The sequence below is a fragment of the Cervus canadensis genome, chromosome 10 (assembly GCF_019320065.1).
Source record: "Cervus canadensis isolate Bull #8, Minnesota chromosome 10, ASM1932006v1, whole genome shotgun sequence".
Taxonomy (NCBI): domain Eukaryota; kingdom Metazoa; phylum Chordata; class Mammalia; order Artiodactyla; family Cervidae; genus Cervus; species Cervus canadensis.
Window position 1 is genome coordinate 8,818,705 of NC_057395.1, and position 18,267 is coordinate 8,836,971.

At 43.0% G+C, this 18,267-nt stretch overlaps 3 protein-coding genes and 1 pseudogene across 14 annotated transcripts in view; 3 read left to right on the top strand and 1 right to left on the bottom strand.

Annotated features, from left to right (window-relative positions):
* The window catches only part of LOC122447860 (ankyrin repeat domain-containing protein 26-like), a 578,892-nt gene that overhangs the window by 93,883 nt on the left and 466,742 nt on the right, over positions 1 to 18,267 (bottom strand). The gene's annotated exons all lie outside the window — the stretch shown is intronic.
* Positions 1 to 18,267, top strand: part of LOC122447868 (putative ankyrin repeat domain-containing protein 19) — a 136,241-nt gene that overhangs the window by 86,518 nt on the left and 31,456 nt on the right. Inside the window, exon 6 of the mRNA XM_043478586.1 lies at positions 8,459 to 8,498. Within this exon, the coding sequence (XP_043334521.1) occupies positions 8,459 to 8,498 (40 nt within the window). The remainder of the gene's footprint in view (positions 1 to 8,458; positions 8,499 to 18,267) is intronic.
* The window catches only part of LOC122447871, a 318,875-nt pseudogene that overhangs the window by 74,382 nt on the left and 226,226 nt on the right, over positions 1 to 18,267 (top strand).
* Positions 5,261 to 18,267, top strand: part of LOC122447862 (ankyrin repeat domain-containing protein 26-like) — a 378,001-nt gene continuing 364,994 nt past the window's right edge. For all 8 annotated transcript variants that reach the window (XR_006271434.1, XR_006271435.1, XM_043478575.1 and 5 more), the window contains exon 1: positions 5,261 to 5,302. Coding sequence is in view for 6 of the 8 variants with exons in the window: in XM_043478575.1 (XP_043334510.1) it covers positions 5,295 to 5,302 (8 nt within the window). In the remaining 2 variants the exon portion in view is untranslated. The remainder of the gene's footprint in view (positions 5,303 to 18,267) is intronic.

Below are 18,267 nucleotides of genomic sequence, written 5' to 3' on the forward strand. Positions count from 1 at the left end.
ATAGCTTGAAAAATAATCTCTAAAGGTCTATACATTTCTTTTACTTCTGGCTATTTCCTTCTTCTACTGCCTCCATCCCTGTGGAACTGTCTGCCTGCACCTGACACTCTTCTCAGGAAACGTGGCGTTCGCCCGCTTCTCAGGCGCTGGTGGCGGTTAAGGCTGGGAAACCCAGACTCAAGCAGTCACGGGTGTGCAGCTGTCACTCGGTGGGTGACTAAAATTTCTCTGTCACTGACTTTGCCACCAGTTTAATCTTTCACCCTCAGGAAAAGCTCCAAACACCCACATCGGTTTGGGTCCTGCCAAAGTAGGCGGCCTTACCTCCTTACCACCCTCCTCTGCCCTCAGCTCTGCATCTAACCAGCCAGACTGTAGGATCCCACAGCCGCGCGTCCTCACCTCCGGTCTTTGTACGAGCTTCTCCCCTCCATCTCCTGTACTTTTTCCTGTCCTCCAGGTATCTGCTTCCACAGCACCTCCACCAGAAAGCTGGCAGTACTGACACGAAGCTGGCTGTCCCTTCTGAGTGTCCCTGTGCCGTCTTTTATATCTGTTTTGTATTTATGAGTCTGTGTGGAAGTTGCCTGTTTGTCTGTTTTTCCAGTTGAAGGCATATCATTTTCCAGGGTGGACCTGGGTCGCCTTCATCTTATAATTGCAGTCCTTGTCCCAGCACCTTTGCACACAGTTACTTAGTGAACCAATGAAGAATGAGGAAACCAGAAATCTGGTACTCAGCCACATGTGCGACCATGAGCAGATTATAGAATTGTAATCTTGTATTTCACGTCATGCCATCTATAGATAGATTTCATTTTTTTGGAACACTAGGAAAGGTCTCAGATTTTTTCGTTCTCTCGTTGGTTTGTTGTAACTAATACTTAACTCAAGTATTTTAGGTAAAGAATATACTTCTTTCCTTTTCTTTCCAGTTGAGGCTGAATTGGCATCTGATGCCTTTCAAGTGTCTTCTCGAAGATCTTCAGATGGGTCAAATGTGTATGATGACCAACTTTTGAAAGCGAAAGCAGAGTATCAACAGATTTTGTTTGAAAAATATAGGATTTAGAAAGATAAATAGTAAACATTTCCCTACTGGACTGTTTCCATGACATTTCATTGTTTTCCATTAAAGATAATGAGAAAATCTTTTTGAAAAGAAAATATTTTTGTGTTACGTGTGTATGATGAAAATTTACATAGTATTTTAAGTGGTGTTTCTCTGCATCTAACTTACTTTTAAGCAGATTTAAAAACCAGCACTGTTGAGTTTTCCATATTCTAAGCGATAGTGTTAGTCACTCAATCGTGTCCAACTCTTTGCGACCCCATGCGCTGTAGCCCACCAATCTCCTCTGTCCATGGAATTCTCCAGGCAGGAATACTGGAGTGGGGAGCCATTCCCTTCTCCAGGGCATCTTCCAGACCTTGGGATCAAACTCGCGTCAGGTGCATTGCAGGTGGATTCTTTACCATTTGTGCCACCAGGGACGCCCTTTACAAACTCAGACTGAGCCCTAATACTCTGTTTAAACAGCACCCAAAGAGCCAGACTTGTCATTAATATTTAGTGGTGTTGATTGATAGCTTTTTGGTATGTTCCACTTTTTACCACTATATATAGACCCAAAGATTTAGATACTGCTGTTATGGCTACCATCAATGTTTTGATGTGTTACAATTGTTAGTAGTGGCATAAAACTTACTATAAGTAACTTTAAACACATATTCAAAAGTCCTTCCTCATGGAGAAATAAGGTTTGCCTGAGTTTTCACCTTTTAAATGAATGAACTTTTATATATTACATTTTTATTTTTATTTAGAAGATAATATCTTTAGAATATTGTGATGGTTTCTGCCATACATTGACTTGAATTGGCCATAGGAATGCATATGTCCCCTCCCTCCCACCTCCCTCCCCGTTCCACCCCTCTAGGGTGTCACAAAGCACCAGCTTTGGGTTCCCTGCATCATACAGCAAATTCCAAAAAGACACATGTACCTCAGTGTTCATTGCAACACTATTTACAATAGCTAGGACATGGAAGTAACCTAGATGACCGTCAACAGCGGAGTGGATAAAGAGCTGTGTATTATTCAGCTCTAAAAAGGAATGCATTTGAGTCCGTTTTAATTGACTGCTGATTTACTTTTGGAGACAGTGTTAAAATTAGAGAAAGTTCTTCGTTCCTCATGGCAGTGGCTTCTCCTGTTGCAGAGCCCCGGCTCGAGAGTGCAGGCTCAGCAGTTGTGGTGCTTGGGCTTAGTTGCTCCGCAGCCTGAGGGATCTGCCCAGACCAGGGATCGAGCCCCACGTCCCTTCCATTGGCAGCGGATTCTTAACCACTGGAACACCAGGGAGGTACACATGTTCATTTTAAAACAGTGTCTGGGAATCCCCTGGTGGGCCAGTCATTAGGGATCTGGGCTTTCACTGCCAGGGGCCCGGGTTCAACCCTGATTTGGAAATTAAGATTCCACAGTCTGCAAAAAAAAAAAAAAGCAGTGCCTATAATTGTGTTGGTCATCTTACCGTTGAAGGAAGAGTATTCTGCCCCCCTCCCCGCCCCCGCCACAGACATAACTCAATAAAACTGGTCTCATGTTGAATGAGAAAATAAATCTAACCTGGAAAGATTCCTGAGTTGGTTCTTGAGCAGAAACAAATGAAGAACAACCTTAAACCCCTTCCTGCTGGCCCCAGGGAGCTTCGAGGTGAATCTGCCTCCTGTTACTTCCCCCAGAGCGTGTGTGGCCGGTGCTATCAGCAGAGCTGCTCCTGGGGCGAGGAGGGCTCTGCCTCACACACCCGCCCCACGCGGCTCGGTCACTTTCCCCTCTATTGACTTTTCTTTATGGACTTCAGATTCGGTTGTGGGAACTCCCCTCGTGGTCCAGTGATTAAGACTCCATGCTTCCACTGCAGGGGGAGCTTGTTCCATCCCTGGCTGGTGAACTAAGATGCCACATGCCATTTGTGGTGTGGCCAGGAAAAAAAAAAAGAAAGAAACTGGGTGTGATTTTGATCACTCATGTCATAGCCCCTCTTGATGTCACATGGAATTGTATTCGAGGGCTAGGTAAGCAAAAGGCACATTCGTGAAAATCCCCACTGGTTAAACAGCATACACAGGTTACTTGATTTCCTTGAATTTTTTCCCCCCTGGCCCTTCGTCCTTTTGTGAGCTGTGATGGGAGAGGACACAGAAACACAGTCAAATGGTATCAGATAAAACAGCAGCACACTCAGCCATCAGATTCCCTCCTGTTCTTTTTTTTTTTTTTTTTTTGGGAAATGCTACACAGCTTTTGGGATTTTAGTTCCCCAACCAGGAATTGAACCTGGGATCTTGGCTATGAAAGTGCAGAGTCCTCCATGGCTAATTCATGTCAATGTATGACAAAAAACCACTACAATATTGTAAAGTAATTAGCCTCCAACTAATAAAAATAAATGAAAAAAAAAAAAAAAGAAAGTGCAGAGTCCTAGCCACTGAACCAACAGAGAATTCCCAAATCCCCTCCTGTTTGATGGCTCAAAAGAAAGCTGATAAGTATTATCAAAGACACAAAACACATGAGATTGGATCAACAAAATGGCCATTTCATTCTGCTCCCATGTAGTCAAGTTTTTTTTTTTTTTAATATTATTTATTTAGCTGCACCAGTGTTCCCTGCGACATGTGAGATCTTTAGGAGAGCGTGGGGCTGGGCAGCTCCTTCAGGGTGTTTGGTTCTGTGTTGAGCACCGTTCAGGCTGCAGGGGAAGGGGGCAGCATAGTTGAGGGAGAGGGTTTTTTTTTTTTTAATATATTTTGAAGTGAAGGATAATTGCTTTACAGTATTGTGTTAGTTTCTGCCAAACATCAGCGTGAATCCGTCACAGGACAGAGGGCTTCTTTGTCTTTAAAGATGGCAGCCATCTTGTTCAAAGCCTCTTGGTCCCTGCTTTTCCTACTGTCAGACGCTGTTTTCCCAAGCAAGACTAGATACCCTGTTAGCTCAGTTGGTAAAGAATCCACATGCAATGCAGGAGACCCTGGTTTGATTCCTGGGTCAGGAAGATCCACTGGAGAAGGGATCAGCTACCCACTCCAGTATTCTTGGGATTCCTTGGTGCTTAGCTGGTAAAGAATCTGCGTGCATTGCGAGAGACCTAGGTTCTATCTCTGGATTGGGAAGGTCCCCTGGTGAAGGGAAAGGCTACCTACTCCAGTATTCTGGCCTAGAGAATTCCCTGGACTGTATAATCCATGGCATAGCAAAGAGTCAGATACGACTGAGTGACCATCACTTTCACTTTTCATGCTTTTTATAAATGGCCTTTATTGTATTGAGTAAATTTCTATTTTATTGAAAATTTTTTTATCATAAATGGATTTTGAATTTTGTCAAGTGTTTTTATGCATAGTCTTACTTTTAGTTCTTACTTGAATGTTGGTAGAATTGAGCTTTGAATCCGTTTGATCGTAAACTTTTAACTTTGGGGAGTTGTTTTTTTTTTTAATTAATATTTGAATCTCCTTATTTGTTACTGGAGTTTTGAGTTTTTCTGCTTTTGTATTTTTTCTTGTTTTAGTCTTGACAGCATGTATGTTTCTCAGAATTTATCTATTTCTTCTAAGTTTTCCAGTTTGTAATTGTTCATCAATAATAATAGTCCCTCATGATTATGCTTCTTTACTTCTGAGGTATCTGTTGTAATGTCGCTTTCCTTTCTGTGTTTATTTCAGTTTCCTCTCATTTCCTCTTACCTTAGGTAGGCTTTATTGATAATATTTGTTTCTTTCAAAAAATGCACTTCCAGTTCTTGCACGTGCACCCTGGGCATCCTGGCACACAGGCAATGTGTTTAGAGGTGAACACATTGCTTAGCAACGTGTTGCTTAGCAACGATCGTTGCTTAGCAACGATCATTCTGGGATGTAAGGTTCTAAACCGTTGAGCTTCCCAGCTGGGAGGTTGTGGCGGGCCGGCTCTGGCTTACCTCTAGTGCTCCTGTTGGGTTTAGGGGCCTGTGAAGAGCCGAGGGGGAGGTGAGGTGTGTTTGGAGTCTGTAGGCTCAGTGATGAAGAAGACTTTTGGCTTCAGGAGTAAGAAGGGCAGCTCGCCCTTCGGCTCCTCCATCAGCCCGGGGAGAGACGGCAGTCATAGAATCAACTTTCAGCCCGGGTACCGCATCCGAGACAAGGACCTCGGAAAGATTCACAAAGCTGCCAGCGTAGGCAACGTAGCTAAAGTGCAGCAGGTCCTGTTGCTCGGGAAGAGTGGCCTGAATGACAAGGACAAGATGAACAGGTAAGCAGGGAGGAAGGGCCGGGCAGGTGTCCCTCCTGTGAGTCTCCCCTCCAAGGACGTTGGACACCTTCCTGGGATCCAGCGCCCCACAGACTTGATAGGCTGCAAAAGCCTTAGCTGGTTTCGGACCCGCTTATAATTCCCCTTATAGAGCACTTTACTGGCCGTTTTAAAGTTATTTAACTGAATGTCAGTAATCACAGAACTTAAATAAAACATGAATAGCAGGCACAGGCGCCCAGGCGGGGCTCAAGCCGGTCGTGTGGGCCCACCCTCGCCGGCATCTCCCCTTTAAGTGAACGCGAGGGCGGCTCGCTGAGACCCACGGAAGAGTTCAGTGGGTCTCCCGGTTAACTGGCCTGGGGGAGCCCCTAAGGCCGCAGTCGGGAGAGGCGGGGCGAGGGGCGGTATCAGAGAGGAGGGACGGGATGGGGAGGCCAGAGGGAACCTGAGTTGCAACTGAGAGGCGGGCCTGATGGTGAGGGCGGGGCTGTTTGTCAAGGGGGCGTGGTCAGTCCGGAGGCGGGGTTAGGGGTTGGAGCGTGACCAGATAGAGGACAGTGGCTGGAGAGGAGCGGCCACGGAGGGGAAAGAGGTGTGGCTAGAGTGTATCGGTGGAGGCGCGCAAGGGACCCATAGTCTATGGACGGGCTTGAATTATGGGGAGGGGCTTTAACAACGGCAGAAGAGCGGTGGAATTGAGGATGGGGTCCCGAAGAAAGGGTCCTGTGTGAAGGGGTGGGGGTGGGCCTGGCCTCCTTGAAGGCTTGATAATGTGTGACTGTCCTATTGTGTACTCTGTGACCCCCAAGCCCTGCATAACGCCCATTGGAGAGGGAATCTAGTGAAGAGCGGCAGTGTGTGGGTAATGAGGGGTGGACTGGCAGATGTGGTATGCCTGGTATTTACTGTAAATGGTGCTGACCTGGCCCTGGCCCAGCAGTGCACTGTGGGATCCACATCCAGGCTTCCCAGAAGAGACAGTGAAAGACCTCAGTTTCACAACCCATCCAGGAATGCACTCTGCTGTGTGTCTCTAAGGGAGAACTGTGCCCTCTCTGGGCCCATTTCCCTACGGTAAAGTGGGTAACATGGGTATATGGAAGGAATCTCTGATTGTGAACTGAGACCTGAAGCAACAGAGATGTGAGGGAATGCTGCAATGGGCAGTGTCTTGAGGCTGGTACAGACTGGCATTGAGCCCAGAACTGAGCCCAGGACTTGGAGAAGGGAAAGCAAATTTGCCCAGATGCTCCACAGCAGCGGCCCCAGGACTAAAGCGCTGGGCAGAACATGGTGAGAAGGGGTAGGAAGAGTTGTGGTAAGGGCAACAGGGAAAAGCATGACCATCACCACCATCCTTAGGCCCTGGGCCAAGTATTTTATGTGTGGTGTCTCATTTCATACTCCACACAGCTTGGGCAGTGACAGAGTAGGACACAAAGGTCCAGAGAAGTGAAGTGACTGCCTAATTCTACACAGCCAGTTCAGTGATGGGGCCTCGGCCTCGGGGGTGTCACCTTAGAGCCCATAAGCTGTCCTGTAGGCAGTGACCTCTATCCATGTTACCCTGTGCCTGCTACCCCTCAGCCTCAGCTTGGCTGCTATAAAAGGAGACCCACTGTGTGCTTGGCATCCAGTAGGATGCAGTCAGTGCTACTGCTCTGTCTCCATGACAGTGAAAGCCACTCACATTCAAGGAGGCTAGGTACCAGGCCCCGGGCAAATGACACAAGTATGAGTCCTCAGTAGCCTCAGAGATGGAGACCATTGCCCCATTTCAACAATGGCGAAACTGAGGGTTTGAAAGTTCAGGTCGTCTGTTCAAGGTTGAAAGGCTGAAGTGGTAGGACTGGGATGTAAGCCCATAGGTCCAAAGCCCGTGTCTTTAACCCCTACACCATTCTGCCTCTTGTGATGAAGAGGCTTTCTGCTCTATTTTCTTTAGCTTACTGTTAATAGAATTCCAGAATGATCCTATCTCCTGTAGCTCAGTCGGTAAAGAATTCACCTGCAATGTAGGAGACATGGGTTCAATTCCTGGGTCGGAAAGATCCCCTGGAGAAGGGAATTGCAATCCACTCCAGTATTCTTGACCAGGAGATCCCATGAACAGAGGAGTCTGGTGGTTACAGTCCATGAGGTTGCAAGAGTCGGACACGACTTAGTGACTAAAGCACCACCATGCTCAATGAATTAGCTTCTTAAAATCTTAGTCTGTGTCAGGTACTGTGTTAAGCACATCACGAATGTAAAAAAACCGTGAATAGCATCTTTTTTTCCTCTTCTTTCTCCTCCTTTTCACTTGTTGTTATGCATCGTTAACATGGTGTGCTCATGAGTAAGAGCTCTCAAGTTCTATAGCCCTCAAGAAATCTTCTGGAACTCCCTGGCTTTCACACTGTTTTTCTCATGTGATTTATGAAAACTCTTCTTCCCATGGATCGTCCATTGTGGATATTGGCAGTGGGCAGACTTTTGAGGTTGTTGGCATCTTATTTTTAATGTACACATTTTTATACCATAATGTTATATATTCCAGAAAACTGCATAGTGAGAAAAATAATCCCCATGACAGGTCAGCTTCTGGGTTAAAAATTCTTCAGATACAATGCAATATCCATTTTATATCACTGTACACTTATGTGTATATATTCCTTGCTGAAGGACCTTAGAAGACAGCTTTGAAGTAGCAAGCTGAATGTGTTCTTGAATAGGAAGACGTTTTCTTAGGATATATGGTCTTTCCATATTTAAACCAAATAAACATATCGTGGTTTTAAAGATTTTGCGTTACACATGCTGTCTTTAATTGTGATGAAATCGGAAGTTTTGTATAGTAGGCAAAGATTTGCCCTTTTAGATTATCAAAATTTGCTTGATGATGATTTCTATTAGTAAAGATAAATTATGTGTAGATGGTAGAGAAATAACCTGGTAACTATTAAGAGAAAAGTAACTAGATTTTTATCTCACCAAAAAGTTTCAGATGGAGTATGGATCAAACATTTGAAATACACAGGGTGAGAAAAGTAGCAGAAGAAAACTGAAATTCCTATTGGTACTTTTTTTGTGTGCTGACAATGACCTTTTTTTTCTTGTTCTACTGGTTACTAACCTTAATATCTTTTTAATTAGATGGTAATTGCTTTACAGTGTTGTCTTGGTTTCTGCTGTACAACATCATAAATCAGTTGTAAGTATACACATATCGCACCCCAGAGACTTTTCTAAGAATGATTTCAAAGGCAAACACTCTGGAGTTTCCTGGGTTTCCACACCAGAAAAAAAAAACAAATCTGAAAGTTGATTTAGCAACCCCCCAAATTTAAAAATCTCTGTAGAGCAAGCTGTCTGTAGGGAAGTCGGGTGAGCAGACAGGGCTTGTCTTTCTGGCACTCATAGGAATGTGGCACAGATAAAAGTAATTTGTCACTTTCAATTTATTTGTGAGGATTGGTATCCTATGGCAACTTTCAGCCTTTTCAGAAGTCAAGGGAATCTTGGGAATTTCCTGGCTGTCCAGTGGTTAAGACTCACTGCTCTGGGCCCAGGGTTCGATCTCTGGTGAGGGAACTAAAATCCTGCAAGCTACAAGGATATATTGTCCAACATGGGGAATATAGCTAATATTTTATAGTCACTTTAAATGCGGTGTAACCGTTCACAGTTGTGGATCACTGTGTTGTGACCTGTATTATATAACAACATATAACATACGTCATCTCTAAAGAAACTTAGACGAAAACCCCTCGTGGTAATTAGACCAACAGAAAAACGAGAAATGAACAAACAAAAATGCTATAATTTACAGTTGTAAAGCCTGTGATTTATAAATTATATTCCAATGTCAGAGACGCTAAAATGTGAGATAATGAGCATATTAGAATCATCAGAGTACAATGTTGTCTCTAATCCTCAAAACATATCTGCAAAGGAGTTGTAATATCCTTTGACTTCATTTAGATGTTGTCCTTGTAAGACAGTAGCAATAGTAGTAACTTTGATATTCGAATCTAACAATTACCAGCTGTTATCTGTGCATGGATCTCATTTAAGCATCGCAGTTATCTGTGCATGGATCTCATTTAAGCATCCCAGCTGTGTCCTGTGAGATAACTACTACTCTCTGTCCATTTTGTTGATGAGGAACTTGAGGCACAAAGAGATTGAGTGACAGCTCATAAGTGACAGAGTGAAAGTCAAAGTCAAACCCAAGTTGAGCTGAATCTCGAGGTCTTGCGCATTCTATTCAAGTAGATTGTTCTTTCCTTACTGTGTAAGAGGAGCTAAAGCTAATAAATGCTGCTCTTTCTCCAGAAGAAAACAAAATATTTGTTTTAGAGGGATAGGAGTACCATGCTGTTGAGTGTTTTCAATCACACCAAGAGTTGTTTGTTTTGAAACAGTTACACTACATTTTCCTAAGAACTTGTCTTGCTTTCGTAGGACTGCGCTCCACTTGGCCTGTGCCAATGGCCATCCAGCGGTGGTGGCTCTCCTCCTGGAGAGAAAATGCCGGCTTAACCTCTGTGACAGTGAAAACAAGACCGCGCTGATGAAGGTATGGGGCAGCGACCCGTGTCCACATGAGATGGGTGTGATTTAACCACTGAGACTAACAATGAGTTGATCTCGTTGAAATAGAGGGAACTGGTGAACTTGTGGGCTATTTCCTTTGAATTCCTAGAACTCACACTCTTGTTTCTTGGCACAACGCTGACAGGCCGTAGAATGCCAAGAGGAGGAGTGCGCGACTCTCCTGCTGGAGCACGGGGCCGACCCAAACCTCACGGATGCCAGTGGCAACACCGCGCTCCACCACGCTGTCTTTTGCCAGAATATATCACTCGCAGCAAAGCTGCTTTCCTATCACGCCAATATAGAAGCCAGGAACGAGGTATAGCTCAACTAACTTTATTGACAAAATATTGGCAGAGCATTTTTCTAAACTCTGGTGTTTTATTGATAACAGGATATAAATAGATAGAGTGAGTAGTGTCCAGCAGGCCCTGTTACCATGGAAACAACTCCAAAGCCAAGTCAGGGGTTGGGTGGAACATGTCAGAGCCCACAGAAAGGGCAACGCTGTCTCTCTCAGCCACCTTCTACCCCAGAAGGAAGATTTTCCCACTAGAAAGTGCTCAGGAATGGGTGGTAGGCTCAAGTCCTACAAAGAATGAAGGCCTGGGGAGAGTGAAGTGACGTGGTGGGTGGCTGCTTCCAGGGGCTCAGGGAATGGGCACAGCTGCTGGGGGAGGGATGGGGGTAGGAGGAAGGAGAACCAGTGCCCAGCAGGGGGAGCTGGGGGGTGCAAGTGGGCCAGGGAGGCAGCAGGCCTGGAGCCCTGAGCCCTCCAGGACCCCTGTTCTGAGATCCGGTGAAGTGGGTCAGGTCATGTTTGATACCAGCAAGGGCGTTTACCTGTGCTGGTGACCACTTGGTTCACCAGGTACACACCTCGGGTCTCCCACACTCAGCCCTGGGGGGCTCCTCGGCGGGGCTGCAGCTGAGTGTGGGGAGCTGGTGATGGTGAAGCTCGGGGCTGCAGCTGAGTGTGGGGAGCTGGTGATGGTGAAGCTCGGGGCTGCAGCTGAGTGTGGGGAGCTGGTGGTCGTGAAGCTGCCCCTTCTGCTCTTTCTCCTGTGGCTGCAGCCCCGCCAGGAGCTGCAGAGAGAGCTCCCCGACTCTCACAGCTGGGCTCAGTTTTCCTTGTTTGGAAGCTCCAGCCTTCCCTGAGTGAAAATATTTTGAAAGCACTTGATTGTCTAAGATGTCACTTTAAATCACGATATTGCTCAAGAAGCATTGAGAGCGAAGCGTTCTTTTTTGTGTTTCTGGCAGATATTTGTGATAACACAGCAATTGTTAAAGGTAAAACTTTTTCCAAGTATTTTTCCCTTACTGAAAAAAAAATTTTTTTTCTAATTAGTCTAACATAACACAGTAATGCAAAATTTGCCTTGGGGAAGTAGACTTTGTCTTAAAACTCAAACAAGCATTTGACAACATAATAGAAATGTTGCTGTTGTTAACACATTCCAATTTTATGAAGAAATGATTTACATAAAAATGATTTCTCTCTCATTGCCCAAGGCTTCAGAGGCTAAAAGGAAAGGAAAACGAGCGAGCAGCTGAAAAACGCAGAGCAGGCTGGAATTTTGGCAGTTGGGGAAATGCCAAGAAGAGGGTTTTTTGTTTTTTTTTTTTTTTAATATGTATTTGGCTGTGCTAGGTCTTAGTTTCAGCATGCAGGGTCTAGTTCCCTGACCGGGGATGGAACCCAGACCCCCTACACTGTGAGCGCTGAGACCCAGCCACTGGACCACCACAGAAGTCCTGAGGTTTTGGTTTTGTTGTTTTCCCCCTTCAGTTTATATATTTTGCTAAGGTGCCTTTCAGTTTCAGGTATAATAGTTGTTATTTTGAGAAAGAGATTGAATGAGTTGGAGACTTGCCTAGGTATCAATTTTAGGAAGACTCTGCAGAAATCAGATCAGCAGTGAAAAGGTGGTGATTAAGTTGGAAAGAAGAGAGAAGAACAAATATTGAACAGAACTATTATCCTATTCTGGCAGAAACAGCCAGTTAGATAAGAGTCTAGACTCTGCTCTCAATCTAGAAGGTCTTGATGGAAAGGAAGGGGTTTATAAACAATGAGATCAGGTTGCCTTTTGTGTTTATTAGTCCCTGTTCTACCATTATTTACCCAGGAAAATTTAACTCTGTTTTGATGACTCTTGCCTCTTACACTTTTCTTTTCTCTTCAAAGCCTCAAGTAAGAGAAGGGATTGGCCATGTGGGTTAGAGATGAGACTGGAATGTTTGCTGGGCTAATTCTCAGCTAGATTGTGCTGGTGAAAACCACAATCCGTTGAGAAAGTTGATAAAAAAATTTACAAACCTAGGCTGTTCCCTGAAGATTTTGATGGAATAAATCGAGGAAGGCCTGGACTTGTGTATTTAGAAATATGTCCTTGAGATTCTGATAGGATCCTTGGTGAAGAACTATGGAGTGATTAAGTATAATTTCTAGTGCACCTATCTCAAAAATAAGTAATCTATAGAAGAGCTGGAGTTTGATCAATGCTAGCTACTTCCATCAGCTCCCTCCTTTGCAGCAATATTAGCCTGACTTTTTCCTCTGCCTCTGTGATTGAGAAGTTAAAAGGAGCATTTTTGGCAACATCTATTAGCTTGAGTGATATAACTCCTTTTTCTTCCAACCACTAATTATTCAGTGACACTCCAAGCGTCTTTAGAGATTTGCTCATGGCCAAGTCACTTCATCTGTAGAGTCTGACCCTTTAAGAATTTTACACCTTCTGTTACCAACCAGGTCATTAGGTCAACAATGTTTGTTACCAACAGGGTTTTCCTGACTGCGGTAACAGTAATTCATGAGCCTTCTTTTGGTGTCAGCAGGACAGACTCTTGCAGTGTGTCTGTTAGATTTGCTGAGCCCTGGCATAAGCGAGAGGACAGCTTTAAACATCAAAACCCATGAAGTTAGTCCAGATGGGGATTGTTTGAATCATTTAGTTTCAGCAGTCTTAGGAACTCACTAACCATTTGGTTAATAATCTGGGAGAATTCTAGAAAGAGATTGTAGTTTTAACAAGCAGTGGAAACATTCTTCAAGTGGGAATTTTGAGTCTTGTTTTTTAAATTTATTTTAATAAAATTATGAGTCAATAGCAATTTTTATTACATATTGAGACCCACTTTTCTTGTGAACCACATGATACTCAAGAAAGGAAAGCTTTCACATACAAATATTTGCTTTATACCCACCTGTTTGGAAACAGCAAAACGTAAAAGCACAAATGGGCTACAGACCAAATGTGGTCCTTGGTTATGTTTAGCTTACCTACCTCCACAAACTGAGTCAACATTTAAAATTTAGCACACTCATCCTGATGTCTGCATTTCAGGCTTCTCAGAGACCCAAATCTGGTCCCCCTTGAGCCCATTCTACTGTTTGGTCTGCATGTGTAGGCCTCCCCTTCTGTATGGGGCGTGTGTTTGCGGGTTTGCCAGCCTCACCTGGCTTTTTCACTTAGGTCACCAGGTTTCCCCCTCCATAAGCATTTGAGTTTCCAATTCTTGGTTTATAGTTTATTTTGATAACTATTTCAAAGTTTTGAAGACAGTCTAATTAATCTATAATTGATTCCATATTTTAAAAGAATCTCTTAAGGATGGGATTGAATTTTTCAAATTAGAATTTTTAAGTTGGTTGTGGCGGTTTCACACTGAATGAGTCTCTCAGACACACAGGATTATGAGAGAGAGCGTGGGGAGAGTTCACGGAAGAGCAACTCCCCGAGAAAATGCTGAGTGCATATTTATTGGTAACTTACCTTGTAATCCTTCACTAAGAGCTGTAAAGCAAGACAGAGACCAGAACTCTGGGATTAAGGAAGCTTCTTCCTGGAGGTCTGGAGGTCATCACATGAGAGCCGTCAAGAAAGGTCTTTGAAGATAAGCGGTGTTGTTCTGCATCAAACAGCATCTAGCTAATGCTGACCTGTCAGTTTAACTTAAGGGCGGGGGAAGGAACAAGCAAAGGAGAATGAGTAAGATTAAATTTCAAGAGACTTTGCTGAGAAAGCCGAGAAACATGGTGCCCACAGTTGGTTTTTTTGGAAGAAAAGAAAACAACCTTTCTCTTTGCATGTTCATGTAGAGGATAACATTCCCATTGGAATGTCTGTAAACCTCATGAGGTTACTCTTGGTCATCCTTGGATAGGTTATGCATGCTACAGATAATATGATGTATTCCTGCCTCAGCATTGCTCCTAAAATATGCAGCTACGAAATCAAGTAGCTAATTGATTCTCTCTGGAGGAGTGTTGAGACTAGTAATAGAGCAAGTAAATACTGCAATATTCCTGATAGATACTATGATAGAAGCAAAGATCCTTGGAACCAGTAAATGTTGAAAGTGGGTTTTAGAGAATGACTCTGTGGTTCATCTTTGGAAGAGGGAGAGGAGGAGCATTTTATTCTTTCCCTTTTCAAAAGACGTATTTGGCTGCACTGGGTCTAGTTGTGGCAGGTGGGATCTTGCGTTTCGGCACTTGGACTCTAGTTCCCTGACCAGGGATGGAACCTGGACCCCCTGCTTGGGAGCTCAAATCTTAGCCCCTGGACCCCCAGGGAAGGCCAGGAGGAGGAGCATCTTGAAGAGATAGAAGGTGCGCCGGGGGAAGAGGAGGAGGGGCTCCCGTTTATTTGCTTTCTGAATTATATGTTTAAGTTCAGAGAATCTATTGCATGATTTTCAGTTCAGTTTAGAAATAGGTTAACTGGGTACATTCGAAATGGTTTTTCCTGTTTTACAGGATGACCTCACACCACTATTATTGGCCATAAGTGAAAGGAAACAGCAAATGGTGGAATTTTTAGTAAAGAAAGAAGCAAATGTACACGCGGTTGATAAGATGAAAAGGTACAGTTGTTCTTTTTCTTTTTAAAAACCTTAGTGCTGTTCTTGGGTGCTAACATCAAGATAAAGATTAAATTAATAAGGTGTCATTTGTGATCAACACTTCATCAGTTAGGTAGAAAACCAATTATTCTGACTGGGAGTCGTGAAAAACTATATAGCAGAGATATATAGCAGGATTCATATTCCTTTATAATACTGAGTGATGTCATATGCAACCTGTTCTTTTTTCTGGTTGATCTTGTAGGAGCTGAGGGATTTCATACTAGTTTCATTAGCTTTATACAATATGGATTCTGCTTTTTAGTTTACCTTATGACAGTATCGAATTTCTTAATTCTTTTATAATGATTGTTTAACCTCTACTTCGTGTATATTTTTCCTTAAAAGATGCATACTAAACATAAAGGACTTCATTTTGTCTTTTGGGTGACTCTTTGCTTTCAATTACTTTCTTTGAAAAATACTGATGTTATTAGATTGCAGAAGAGTCCTTCACAGTTTAGTGACTAAACAACAAGAAAAAGTGATTAGTAATCACTGTCACCAGATACTGTGGGCTCATCAGTTTTTATCTTTTTTTATTTCTAGTACATTTTGATGTTTTCATTTTAAATGAAGGTAGAAGGAAGAATGATAGGTTTAATTGGATAAACAGTTGCTTCAACAAAGATAAGTCAGAGGTGGATGATACAGACGAAAATGATGGGCTTTAGATTCAGACTGGGTTCAGCTCCTAGCTTTCCTCCCTGTTAGGGTTATGACCTTGGGCACATTACTTATCATCAGCAAATAAGTTTCCTGATGCAAAAGGGCAAATAGTAATGCGTCCTTCAAAGGTGGCTGTGCGTAGACATAGTATTTCATTTAGTGAAGAGCACATGCTTGTCCACATCATTAAGTGCCACGGTGACTATTTTTATTTCCATTATTGTTAATATTTTTGTTTTAAGCCAGCAAATAGCCTTTGCTTAACCCACCCTCTAGCTGACTTTGAAGCATAATATATCAGACTAAGGAGGAAATGGGGGATTCGTTCCTTAAATAGTCACCTGCCTCAGATAAGTGACCTTAGCACAGTTTCTTGTCCATGAAGGACTTTGATATTATTTTTGAAAAGCATTTATTTATTTGACTGCGTGGGGTCTTAGTCGTGGGAACTCTCAGTTGCAGCATGTGGGATGAAGTTCCCTGTCCAGGGATGGAACCTGGGCCCCCTGCCTTGGGAGCCTGGAGTCACAGCCCCTGGTCCACCAGGGAAGTCCCCATCAGGGACTTTTGAAATAGTAAGTGCTGCTATGTGCCATCCCAATGGGACAGGAGGCTGCTTTTCCGTCGCTTCATTTCAGCCTTGGAGGTCATTTACAAGGATGTACACTTGAGCGTGTAAATGGTCAGTTCTTCACGGGGAGGGCAAGATGTTACCTTGGTAAAGCACATCAAACGAGCTGTTTCTGTGAGTTCACTCAGCTTCCTGAGGGTGACGTCGTCTCTCTGTTGTTGTAGAACCGCCCTCATCCTTGCTGTCAGTTACGAGTCTATGAGTGTCGTCAGCCTTCTCCTGCAGCGAGGTGCTGACGTCTTTTCTCAAGATGTCTTTGGACGGACTGCAGAAGAATATGCTGCTCTGAGTGGTTTTAATATGTAAGTGTCCACATTAAAACGCCCGTGATCACTAAACTGCCGCCAAAAAGAATTTTCACTGTCACTTGTTACATGACCAGTGAGAGTTTTCTGTTCGGTGCAGGCAGCTTCTATCCTGTGGGGGCACCTTTCCTTGGGTCATAGGTTCCCTGTCGTCCTTCCCAGAGTAGTGGGTGTCAGCTTGCCTGAGATTCCATAGTTACATGGAGGGTTGGCCCCCTCATGGGGTCTGTTTCCTGCAACAATGAAAATCTTCCAAAGGATTTATCTGCCTCAACCGTAAATGTTTTCTGAGTCTGTCTCACAAGGAACCCATTCACCAGAACTCCTTAAATCTCAAGTAAGTTAGTTCAGAGAGGAATTCAGAGAGGTAAGCCCTGCCTGGGACTTGCCAGTATCCACTGTAAGAGTAGGGTTATGTCTTCCACGTGCATCAGAGATGAACATGGAGATTAAGCATCATTGTCAGAAGGATCTGCTGGTTGAGAGTTTGAGCAGGTAGAGAAGGGAGAGTAGTGGTCCAGGCCAGGTCTTGATTGTGATTAGTTTTCTGTGCTTGGTGTGATTAGCTGCAATAATGGGGGATAGTTATGTTACCTAATGTAGTGAGTTCATAGTTTATAAATAAATGTAGGTACAAATTACATAAGAGCTGAGATTCCCTAAATTACAAACCACAGAGAACACTAATCACCATAATTAATAACAGTTTCCTGAAACCCTTGAATGCTAAACATATAAGAAAACACACATTGGTTTTACTTGGAATTCCAAAGTAGTTCCAACAATAACGTTCAAGAGCAAATTATTCCATTCTTTGACTGTTTCTGCAAGCATTTTGGGGCTATATTATCTCATTACCTCCTCTTAATCCCCTTGTGAAATAAGGCAGTAAGATCCCAGTTGTGGAGAGGATGACTTTGAACTCAAGAGAAGCAATTCTCTCGGAACAAAGAGCAGTTGGTTACAGAGCTAGGATTTGCGAGTTGGAAAGAGTTTTCATATGCCAAGCTAAATCTAGTTAATCTGCTGAGCTCTATTGCCCTCAGTTCATGACTACTTCATTTTCCTTTTCTTTCCCCTTTAAATACATGGTAAATAAAACTTGGTAGAACTTAGAAACTTGAAATGTATGGGACAATTGTAGTTTTGATATTATCGCTGACATTGTCTGAAATAATCTAAGAATTTAACATAGTTGGTAGTTTTTTTTCGCTATTAGTGTTAAAATATTATTTATCACATTTTTAACACATAGCATTTGCCAACTGATCTCTGAATATAAAGAAAAGAGGCCGAAAACTCCTCCCGAAAAGAGCAACCCAGGTACGTCATCTGATAATAATGAACTACTCTTGGTGATTCTACCATAGATAAAGTAGGAGTGAGGAAATTTCAATAATCAAAGAACTATGATAAAATTAGTGTAAATTGCATGTGTTTTTAAATGAATTTCTTAATAGTCTAGTCTTCAGAATTGTTAAAGAAGTTAATTGTAGGTAATTTAACATCAGAGACAGTATTGTCTGAAAAGCATTCCATGTGTTTAATTACAGCCCCTAAAATCCTGTATTAGACTTTTATGTACATTACAAAAAATGTTTGAGTTAGTATGATATATATTTCATCTGTAATCCTATTATAGCAAATTGACTTCTTATAAAAGTGGAGCTTTAATTTTTACAAATAGTTTGCATTTAGTGAATGAGTAGTTATTACTTACTGTGTAGTGATTGGTCTCATTAAAAAAGTTACCATCGTTTAAACTGGGAACCTCAACAGTCCCTTTCTGGTAGGATAAGTGATAAACAAGAAGAGCTGCAGTGCTGAACCAGTGTGCAGCATACCAGGAAGAGATTACTTTCGGA